At 26.8% G+C, this 12,370-nt stretch overlaps 1 protein-coding gene and 1 long non-coding RNA gene across 3 annotated transcripts in view; one reads left to right on the top strand and one right to left on the bottom strand.

Annotated features, from left to right (window-relative positions):
- Positions 1-1,433: 1,433 nt before the first annotated feature.
- Positions 1,434-4,290, bottom strand: LOC103870785 (agamous-like MADS-box protein AGL80). Of its 2 annotated transcripts, XM_009148949.2 has the most exons (2): positions 2,039-4,290; positions 1,434-1,975 (listed from the first exon to the last, which is right to left on the bottom strand). In XM_009148949.2, the coding sequence occupies exons 1-2, from the start codon at positions 2,714-2,716 to the stop codon at positions 1,808-1,810; spliced, it is 846 nt and encodes a 281-aa protein (XP_009147197.1). In that variant the 5' UTR covers positions 2,717-4,290; the 3' UTR covers positions 1,434-1,807. The 2 variants fall into 2 exon arrangements, with proteins under 2 accessions (XP_009147197.1, XP_009147196.1); XM_009148948.2 differs by having other exon boundaries at positions 1,434-4,290.
- A 3,329-nt stretch (positions 4,291-7,619) lies between these two features.
- LOC117134165 overlaps positions 7,620-12,370 on the top strand; it is a 5,554-nt gene continuing 803 nt past the window's right edge. Inside the window, exon 1 of the long non-coding RNA XR_004458338.1 lies at positions 7,620-8,633. This is a non-coding gene — a long non-coding RNA (uncharacterized LOC117134165). The remainder of the gene's footprint in view (positions 8,634-12,370) is intronic.

The raw sequence follows: 12,370 nt of genomic DNA, 5'->3' as shown, positions 1-12,370 counted from the left end.
TTATTTATTTTACTATACATTTTTCAGATAGATGTTTAATGTAGTTTTTCTATTTCTTATATTGTATATTTATATATTATTTATTATTTATTCTAATATTATGATAAATGTTTAGTGTAATATTTTATTTCTCATATTCTATATTTACTTATTATTTATTTTATATAAATTTTCAGATATATGTTTAATTTAGTTTTTCCATTTTTGATATTGCATATTTACTTATTATTTATTTTTTCTTATATTGTATATTTACTTATTCTAATTTTTTTGCTACTACAAATGATAATATTATGTTTTATGTTTACTGTAATATTTATATTTCTTATATTATATATTTAGTTTTTCTTGTATTGTATATTTACATATTATTTATTTTACTATATATTTTTCAGAGAGATGGTTAATTTATTTTTTTCATTTCTTAGTTGTATATTTACTTATTGTTTATTTTTTATATTAAATATTTACCTATTCTAATTTTCTTACTTTTATATCAAAAGATAATATTATGATATGTTTAATGTAATAGTTCTATTTCTTATATTGTATACTTTTTTTATTATATTGTATATTTACTTATAAAAATATTTGGAAATAATAAATATGTAAAACTATACATTTTTTGGATAGATGTTTAATGTAGTTTTTCTATTTTTTATATTGTATATTTACTTTTTTTATATTGTATATTTACTTATTCTAATTATTTTGCTTTTATATCAAATTTTAATATTATGATCGATGTTAGTGTAATACTTATATTTCTTATACAATATATTTACAAATTTTTTATTTTATTATACATTTTTCAGATAGATGTTTGATACAGTTTTTATTATTTCGTATATCATATATTTACTTATTATTATTTTTATATATTTTATATTTACTTATTTTAATATTATAATAGATGTTTAATGTAATACTTTATTTCTTATATTGTATATTTACTTATTATTTATTCCTATACATTTATTAGATAGATATTTAATTTAGTTTTTCTATTTTTTATATTGTATATTTACTTATTTTTTCGTGTATTGTATATATATTTTTATTTATTTTGTCTTATATTTTATATTTACTTTTTTTGACAACATATTTTATATTTACTTATTATAATATTAATATTTACTTATTTTATATTTACTTATTATAATATTACAATAAATGTTTAATATAATATTTCAATTTTGTATATTGTATATTTAGTTTTTATTTATTTTACTATTACATTTTTAAGATAGATGTATAATTTAGTTTTTTCATTTCTTAATTTTATATTTACTTTTTGTTTATTTTTTCTTATATTATATATTTACTTACTCTAATTTTATTTCTTTTATATCAAAAGATATTATGATAGATGTTTAATGTAATATTTATATTTTTATTTCTTATATTATATATTTACGTATTATTTATTTTTCTTTATATTGTATATTTAATTATTATTATTATTATTTTAGTAATAATGTTACGTGACACTTTTCGATATAAGTTTTTTTTGCTGATGTCATGGAGCCTCAAAAGGTATCATTTATTATTATACATATATATGCGAAATATTAATCATATATTTAGTATACGGTTTTATTATAACATTTTCTCTTTAATTTAAAATATATAGTATGGATGAAACTGAAACTTTATATAAAAACTGCAATAAAATAAAGGACACTTTATCAAATTAAATCCTAAAACATGAAAGAGAGAATTATAATCTGGCAGACGAAAGTAGACATCATAATAAAACATGCATTAATCAGCATTCATCACAACAAATGTCTTTAATGGAGATGTTTTACGGCTGGTCGTAGTTGTAGCGGTTGTTGTCATCCATCATAGGGAAACGCACTTGGTTAGAATTGTTGATCATCTGACTAACCAACCATTCTTCCTGCTGATGATTCTGATTTTGAATCCCACTGTAATTTCCATCTTGAGCTACATTTGGGTATCCTACAAACTTCTGCTGATACTGATTAGGATTAAAATTTAAATTTAAACTTGGATGCTGATGATAACCACCTACCGGATTCGTCATTTGGTAATAACCTTGTTGGTCACTGGCAGCAGGAGGATAATTATTTTCTAAAGCCCATAACTCATTCACTGGCTGAGCAGTGTTGAAAGCATCAGGATCTGGGAAAGGGGAGGAACCCTCTTCAGCTATAGCTGCTGGTTGTGTCATGGCATTAGCAGCTGAAGAAGATTCTCCATATTCAAGATGGGATTGATTTAGGATTAGTTTCCTATGGTGATAAAGCTCCTTAAGATGTTGATCAATGTGCCTACACAAATCGTCACGATGTTTGTCAGTCAGCTGAAACATGTCCCCTCTCCCGCGAAGAAATTGGAACATGGTCTCGTTCATAGCGCTCTCCGTATTATCCATCATCTTCTTGATGGTAGTCTCCCTTGTTTTTGTGATGCTGTCTCTGAGAAAACCTTCATGGTTCACCATTTTCTTCTCTTGGTCGATCTTTGGAATCTCCTCGAACTTCTCCACTACTTTCTTCGCTTCCGAGTTCGATGGCCACACGTCCGGGGTAGAGCTGAACGGACTGTAGATAACAGCACATGCTTGGATTCCGCAGAGAACGGAGAGCTCGTGGATTTTCTTGAAAAACCCTTTCTTCCTCTTGTTGAAGGTTGATTTTCTCATTGAATCATTGGTGATGTAAGATATGTTTAGCTTCTTCCTCGTCATAATGATGACCACAACAATGTTTTTGTATGTATTATATTTTGTGCTTTTTGTATGTATGTTCCTTCTTGTCAGGAGTCTGTTTATATAGTTGTGGAGGTGTTGGTTTATTAATTATATGATATGTGCGTAATGCCGCGTCGTATATAATCAGTAACGAAAATTTATTGGTGAAATCCCCACCGTGAGATTATTTCTCAAATAACATAAAAGGCTAGTAAGACTTTTCATCACTAAGGATGTAATCACTTGTATAATTCGGATAATACCATCTTAATGGCTTTAAAAATGTAATTTGATAACAGTAAAGAAATTCTTATTTTATGAAGATATACATTGTAACTAAAGTTGATGAATTGATGGCGACGTGTGTGTATACGAATAAGTATGAAACTTATAGGCCTTCATCACCTTAGCTGGAATGACTCATAATATATTCATTCAAATCACTTACCTTTTCTTAGCCTTTAGGACTATTTATGAAATCATATCTATAATCTATATACATTGCATCTCGGAGTAATAATTAATAAATTTAATCTTCTTAGTTAATAAATTCTCGGAATAATAATTTTATTCGGGTGTTTAATCAGTTTTACAGGTTGCCACATAGTTTACTGAAAAAAAATAACAGCTCTTTATTTTTTATTTTCAAAACAACATTAGGGGGCCATTTTTAATCTCTGAAATTATGATTATTTTTTATTCTCAAAACAACATTTTATTAAAAAAAGGCTTTGATAAATGGCTATTTGATTAGTCGTACCATTTAACTAACTATAAAGATGAAATGGATTGTCGATAAAATATATTATTTAACTAAATTATGAGGACGAATCTAATAATCTAGGAAATTAAAACATGTTACTTTTCTTTTGAATCGGCCCCAAAAGAGTAACAACAACTACTTACCACTAACCCACTACAGTTTGTATAAAGTTTACTATTTACAAGGAAACACATATTTGTATTCAAATCGAAGTTAAAGTAATTCAAAAAATTTGTCAAATGATAACATAACATGCTCAAGTTTAAATAAACATATTTAATTTTGAATTATTAAAATTCAATAGACAAATATTCAATTCTCAAAAATTATTTAAATACAGTAAACTATTATGTTATTAAATAAACGTATATATTTGGAATTGTTAAAATTTAATAGAAGTATAATTTTCAATAAATTATCTAAATAGATTAAGACTATTAAGTGATTACTTAGGTCTACTAACAAGAATTTGGTAATATATTAGGTAATCGCCTTTTACTCAATGTCCCCTAACCAAGAATCCAATCATCTAGGATCATGTGAACTAAATTTTTGTATTTCTATTTTGTTTAAAAAAATCAAATGATTGTGACATTTTCCCTTTGTTTTTTCTGTTTTTTTACAATTTTTTGACTATTTTTTTCTTATTTGTTTTTTTTTTAAATATATGTACTGCACGTAAATTCTAAAGTCTAATATATGAACTATTTTTTATTACTTATTATTTTTTTCATGTGAACTAATATATGTACTGCATGTCAGTTCTTCAAGTCTAATATAAAAAGTGATTTTAGAGAAAACTTAAATTTCATTGAATTAAAAAGATGATACATAAATATATCTGTGTAAAACAACAACAACAACAACAACAAAAACAATGTCCCCTAACTCTGAATCCAATCATCTAGGATCATGTGAACTAAATTTTTCTATTTCTTTTTTGTTTTTAAAAAAATCAAATGATTTTGACATTTTCCTTTTGTTTTTTTTCTGTTTTTCTACTATTTTTCTTATTTGTTTTTTATAACAATATATGTACTACACGTAAATTCTTCAAGTCTAATATATGAACTCTTTTTTTATTATTTATTATTTTTCATGTGAGCTAATATATATACTGTTGGTCAGTTCTTCTTTTTTTTTTGGACGAATTGGTCAGTTCTTCTAGTCTAATATAAAAAAAGGTTTAATAGAGAACAATTTAAATTTTATTGAATTAAAAAGATGATACATAAATATATTTGTGTAAAACAGCAACATCAAGAAATATATTAGTGATGTTTTAAAATTTCTAGCCATATTCTACATTTTAAAATGTCTAATTTTTAATCAATTAATTTAGTAAAACTACATATACTATCTAAATTAGTTGACTAACCAATATAAAATCGCTATTTTCTTGAGAAACGGAGGCAACAAAGGTTCCAAACCTATTTGACAATAATTATATGTGTGTAGGATTTAACTATGCATTAAAACAGTATTGTCATTTTTTTTAATTTTATTTAAAATCTATGTGTTAACCCCTACGAAAATATTGAGTTTTCGGTAAATGCTCTATATATTGAAGCCTATAATCTTTAGATTTTTTTTTTAATTTATAACCATATAATAAATTTGTATTAATGTATGCTAAACTTCTTTTTGTGGTACTTGGTCATCGTTCTAATTTTTATCAAAAATTTAGTTAAAACTGCATATACTCTATAAATCAGTAGACTAACCACTATAGAATTGATATTCCCTAGAGAAACGGAGACAACAAGAAACTGTTATTGAAGGATGCAACTATGTATTAAAACAATATTGTCATGTTTTTTGAAATTTTCTCAAATTCTATTTGTTAACCACTACGAAAATATTGAATTTTTTGATAAATGCTCTATATACTGAAACCTATAGTATTTATTGTTGTTTTAAAATTTCTAACCACATTATATATTTGTGTTAATGTATGCTAAACTCTCTTTCATGGTACATAAACATCGTTCTTATTTTATTATCAATTAATTTAGTAAAACTGCATATACTCCTTAAATCAATGGAATAACCATAGTAAAATCGTTATTATCTTGAGAAACGGTGACAACAAAGGTTCCAAAACTATTTTACCATCATTATGTGTTTGTGTAGGATGAAACAATGCATTAAAACATGTATTGTCATATTTTTTTTTTTTAATTTTTCTCAAAATCTATGTGTTAAGAACCCCTACAAAAATATTAAATTTTTCGGTAAATGCTATATATACTGAAACCTATTATTTTTAGTACTGTTTTAAAATTTCTAACCATATTATACATTTTTAATAATGTATGCTAAACTTCCTTTTATGGTACATGTGTATCGTTCTAATTTTTAATCAATTAATTTAGTAAAAATGCATATCCTATCTAATTTAGTTGACTAACCACTATAAAATCACTATTCTCTTGAGAAACATAGGAAACAAAGGTTCCAAACCTATTTGACCATCATTATATATTTATGTAGGATGCAACTATGCATTAAAACAATATTTTATTTTCTCAAAATATGTGTATTAACCCCTACGAAAATATTGATTTTTCGATAAATGCTATATATACTGAAACCTATTATTTTTAGTGATGTTTTAAAATTTCTAGCCATATTCTACATTTTTACTAATGTATGCTAAACTCCATGTTTATGGTAAATAGGCATCGTTCTAATTTTTAATCAATTAGTTTAGTAAAACTGCATATACTATCTAAATTAGTTGACTAACCACTATAAAATCACTATTCTCTTGAGAAACGAAGACAACAAAGGTTTCAAACCTATTTGACCATCATTATATGTTTGTGTAGGATGCAACTATGCATTAAAACAATATTTTCAAACATATTTGACCATCATTATATGTTTGTGTAAGATTCAACTATGCATTAAAACATTATTGTCGTATTTTTTTAATTTTTTTCAAAATCTGTGTGTACCCCTACGAAAATATTGATTTTTTCTGTAAAGGCTATATATACTGAAGCCTATTATTAGTACTGTTTTAAAATTTCTAGCCATATTCTACATTTTTAATAATGTATGCTAAACTTACTTTTATGGTACATGAGTATCGTTCTAATTTTTAATCAATTAATTTAGTAAAAGTGCATATCCTATCTAAATTAGTTGACTAACACCTATAAAATCACTATTCTCTTGAGAAACGGAGGAAAAGGTTCCAAACCTATTTGACCATCATTATATATTTCTGTAGCATGCAACTATACAATAAAACAATATTTTCATATTTTTAATTTTTTTTCAAAATCGTTGTGTTAGCCAGCCCTCTACGAAAATATTGATTTTTCGGTAAATGGTATATATACTGAAGCCTATTATTTTTAGTGATGTTTTAAAATTTCTAGCCATATTCTACATTTTTACTAATGTATTCTAAACTTCATTTTATGGTACATGGGCATCGTTTTAATTTGTAATCAATTAGTTTAGTAAAACTGCATATAATATCTAAATTAGTTGACCAACCACTATAAAATTGCTATTTTCTTGAGAAACAGAGGCAACAAAGGTTCAAACCTATTTGATCATCATTATATGTTTGTGTAGGATTCAACTATGCATTAAAACAGTATTGTCATATTTTTTAATTTTTTTTTCAAAATCTATGACCCTATGAAAATATTGAGTTTTCGATAAATGCTCTATATATTTAAGCCTATAATCTTTTAAATTATTTTTTAATTTATAACCATATTATACATTTGTATTAATATATGCTAAACTCATTTATATGGTACTTGTACATCCTTCTAATATTTATCAAAAATTTAGTTGAAACTGCACATACTCCCTAAATCAGTAGACTAACCCCTATAAAATTGATATTCTGTAAAGAAACGTAAACAACAAGGATTCCAAACTTCTTTAAACATCATCATATGTTATTGAAAGATGCAATTATGTATTAAAACAGTATTGTCATATTTTTTGAATTTTTCTCAAATTCTACGTGTTAACCACTACAAAAATATTGAGTTTTTCGGTAAATGCTCTATATACTGAATCCCATAGATTTTGAGAAAAATTCAAAAATATGAAAATTCTGTTTTAATGCATAGTTGCATCCTTCACTAACATATGATGAAGGTCAAAGAGGTTTGGAACTTTTGTTGTCTCCATTTTCCTCTCCAGTATAAAGATCTTCATTAGTACGTAAACCGATTGTATACAATTGTTGTTGCTATCTGTTCCAATAACGAATCAACTGAATAACTAAATAAAATAGATAGACCTTTCTCTTCGTCTCAGGTCGATAGATCTTCTCAATTGGAAGATCCCCTATATGGATAATACACATTCCAGAGAAAATAGCGATTTTATAGTGGAGTCCACCAATTTAGGGAGTCTTATGAAGTTTTACTAAATTAAGTGACAAAAAATTAAAACGATGCCCATGTACCATGAAAATGAGTTTAATATACATTAATACAAATGTAGAATGTGTTTAGAAATTTAAAAAATAACCCCAAAGATCATTTTTTTTTTGACAGCAAGACATTCACAGACTCATGTTGACTCTGTAAACCAAATCGGTAACTCGGCATCCATATGAACGACGAAAGACGGTTGTTTCCTAGCACTATGTGCCAAGCTATCCGCCCTTTGGTTCTCCGTTCGGGGTACATGGATGATGTCTGAGTTGAGGAAACTTCTTCGTAAAAGCTTGATATCTTCCAGGTAGCTTTCAAATGCTGGCCATTCTTCTGGTTCCGAAACCATCTTCACCAATTGAGAACAATCCCTTGCAAACGTAACCTGAAACTGTCGTAAGTTCTTCATACATTCCACTGCCCAAATCAACGCCTCCACCCCAAAGATCATATGCTTCATTATTAGAGCATTTACCGAAAAATTCAGTATTTTCGTAGGGGTTATCCCATAGATTTTGAGAAAAATTCAAAAATATGAAAAATCTGTTTTAATGCATAATTGCATCCTTTACTAACATATGATGAAGGTCAAAGAGGTTTGGAACCTTTTTTGTCTCCGTTTTTCTAGAGAATAGCGATTTTATAGTAATTAGTCCACCAATTTAGGGAGTATTATAAAGTTTTACTAAATTAAGTGACAAAAAATTAAAACGATGCCCATGTACCATGAAAATGAGTTTAATATACATTAATACAAATGTAGAATGTGTTTAGAAATTTAAAAAACAACTCCAAAGATCATACGCTTCATTATTAGAGCATTTACCGAAAAAACAGTATTTTTCTTAGGGGGGGGGGTAACCTATAGATTTTGAGAAAAATTCAAAAATATGAAAATTCTGTTTTAATGCATAGTTGCATCCTTCACTAACATATGATGAAGGTCAAAGAGGTTTGAAACTTTTGTTGTCTCCATTTCCCTAGAAAATAGTGATTTTATAGTGGTTAGTCCACCAATTTAGGGAGTATTATGAAGTTTTACAAAATTAAGTGACAAAAAAATAAAACGATGCCCATGTACCATGAAAATGAGTTTAATATACATTAATACAAATGTAGAATGTGTTTATAAGTTTAAAAGTAACCCCAAAGATCATATGCTTCATTATTATAGCATTTACCAAAAAATTCAGTATTTTCGTAGGGTTTAGCCCATAGATTTTGAGAAAAATTCAAAAAATATGAAAATTATGTTTTAATGCGTAGTTGCATCCTTCACTAACATATGATGAAGGTCAAAGAGGTTTGGAACTTTTGTTGTCTTCCTTTCCTTAGAAAATAGCGATTTTATAGTGGTTAGTCCACCAATTTAGGGAGTATTATGAAGTTTCACTAAATTAATTGACAAAAAATTAAAACGATGCCCATGTACCATGAAAATGAGTTTAATATACATTAAAACAAATGTAGAATGTGTTTAGAAATTTAAAAACAACCCCAAAGAACCAATGCTTCATTATTAGAGCATTTACCGAAAAATTCAGTATTTTGCCCATAGATTTTGAGAAAAATTAAAAAAATATGAAAATTCTGTTTTAATGCGTAGTTGCATCCTTCACTAACATATGATGAAGGTCAAAGAGGTTTGGAACTTTTGTTGTCTCCATTTCCCTCTCCAGTATAAAGATCTTCATTAGTACGTAAACCGATTGTATACAATTGCTGTTGCTATCTGTTCCAATAACGAATCAACTGAATAACTAAATAGAATAGATAGACCTTTCTCTTCGTCTCAAGTCGATAGATCTTCTCAATTGGAAGATCCCCTATATGGATAATACACATTCCAGATAAAATAGCGATTTTATAGTGGAGTCCACCAATTTAGGGAGTCTTATGAAGTTTTACTAAATTAAGTGACAAAAAATTAAAACGATGCTCATGTACCATGAAAATGAGTTTAATATACATTATGAAAATGTAGAATGTGTTTAAAAATTTAAAAACAACCCCAAAGATCATATGCTTCATTATTAAAGTATTTACCGAAAAATTCAGCCCATAGATTTTGAGAAAAATTCAAAAATATGAAAAATCTGTTTTAATGCATAGTTGCATCCTTCACTAACATGTGATGAAGGTCAAAGAGGTTTAGAACCTTTTTTGTCTCCGTTTTTCTAGAGTATAGTGATTTTATAATGGTAAGTCCACTAATTTAGGGAGTATTATGAAGTTTTAATAAATTAATTGACAAAAAATTAAAATGATACCCATAGATTTTGAGAAAAATTCAAAAATATGAAAAATCTGTTTTAATGCATAGTTGCATCCTTCACTATCATATGATGAAGGTCAAAGAGGTTTGGAACTTTTTTTCTATCCGTTTTTTTAGAGAATAACAATTTTATAGTGGTTAGTCCACCAATCTAGGGAGTATTATGAATTTTTACTAAATTAATTGACAAAAAATTAAAACAATGCCCATGTACCATGAAAGAGAGTTTAATATACATTAATAAAAATGTAGAATATGTTTAGAAATTTTAAAACAACCCCAAAGATCATATGCCTCATTATTAGAGCATTTATCGAAAATTCAGTATTTTCGTAGGGGTTAACCCATAGATTTTGAGAAAAATTCAAAAATATTAAAATTCTATCTTAATGCATAGTTGCATCATTCACTACCATCTGATGAAGGTCAAAGAGGTTTTGAACCTTTTTTGTCTCCGTTTTTCTAGAAAATAGCGATTTTATAGTGGTTAGTCCACCAATTTAGGAAGTATTATGAAGTTTTACTAAATTAATTGACAAAAAATTAAAACGATACACATATACCATGAAACAGAGTTTAATATACATTAATACAAATGTAGAATGTGTTTAGAAATTTTAAAACAACCCCAAAGATCATATGCTTCATTATTAGAGCATTTACCGAACAATTCAGCCCATAGATTTTGAGAAAAATTCAAAAATATGAAAACTCTGTTTTAATGCATAGTGGCATCCTTCACTAACATATGATGAAGGTCAAAGAGGTTTAGAACCTTTTTTGTCTCCGTTTTTTTAGAGAATAGTGATTTTATAGTGGTTAGTCCACCAATTTAGGGAGTATTATGAAGTTTTAATAAATTAATTGACAAAAAATTAAAATGATGCCCATGTACCATGAAAATGAGTTTAATATACATTAATACAAATGTAGAATGTGTTTAGAAATTTGAAAACAACCCCAAAGATCATATGCTTCATTATTAGAGCATTTACTGAAAAATTCAGTATTTTCGAAGGGGGTTAGCCCATAGATTTTGAGAAAATTTCAAAAATATGAAAATTCTATTTTAATGCATAGTTGCATTCTTTACTAACATATTATGAAGGTCAAAGAGATGTGGAACCTTTTTTGTCTCTGTTTTTCTAGAGAATAGCGATTTTATAGTGGTTAGTCTACCAATTTAGGGAGTATTATGAAGTTTTACTAAATTAAGTGACAAAAAATTAAAACGATGCCCATGTATCATGAAAGAGAGTTTAATATACATTAATACAAATGTAGAATGTGTTTAGAAATTTAAAAACAACCCCAAAGATCATATGCTTCATTATTAGAGCATTTACCGAAAAATTCAGTATTTTCGTAGGGGTTAGCCCATAGATTTTGAGAAAAATTCAAAAATATGAAAAATCTGTTTTAATGCAACGTTGCATCTTTCACTAACATATGATGAAGGTCAAAGAGGTTTGGAACATTTTTTCTCTCTGTTTTTTTTAGAGAATAGCGATTTTATGTGTGTTAGTCCACCAATTTAGGGAGTATTATGAAGTTTTACTAAATTAATTGACAAAAAAATTAAAAAATGCCCATGTACCATGAAAGAGAGTTTAATATACATTAATACAAATGTAGAATGTGTTAGAAATTTTAAAACAACCCCAAAAGATCATATGCTTCATTTTAGAGCATATTACCGAAAAATTCAGTATTTTCGTAGGGGTTAGCCCATAGATTTTGAGAAAAATTCAAAAATATGAAAATTTTGTTTTAATGCATAGTTGCATCCTTCACTAACATATGATGAAGGTCAAAGAGGTTGTGGAACCTTTTTTTGTCTCCGTTTTTTCTAGAGAATAGCGATTTTATAGTGGTTAGTCCACAATTTAGGGAGTATTATGAAGTTTAACTAAATTAAGTGACAAAAAATTAAAACGATGCCCATGTACCATGAAAAATGAGTTTAATATACATTATACAAATGTAGAATGTGTTTAGAAATTTTAAAAAACAACCCCAAAGATCATATGCTTCATTATTAGAGCATTTACCGAAAAATTCAGTATTTTCGTAGGGTTTTAGCCCATAGATTTTGAGAAAAATTCAAAATATGAAAAATCTGTTTTAATGCATAGTTGCATCCTTCACTAACATATGATGAAGAAAAAGAGGTTTGGAACTTTTGTTGTCTCCATTTT

Source organism: Brassica rapa, chromosome A05 (genome assembly GCF_000309985.2).
Source record: "Brassica rapa cultivar Chiifu-401-42 chromosome A05, CAAS_Brap_v3.01, whole genome shotgun sequence".
Classification (NCBI taxonomy): Eukaryota; Viridiplantae; Streptophyta; class Magnoliopsida; order Brassicales; family Brassicaceae; genus Brassica; species Brassica rapa.
Note: the sequence above shows the minus strand (reverse complement) of the source record. Positions and strands in the feature narration are given on the sequence as shown.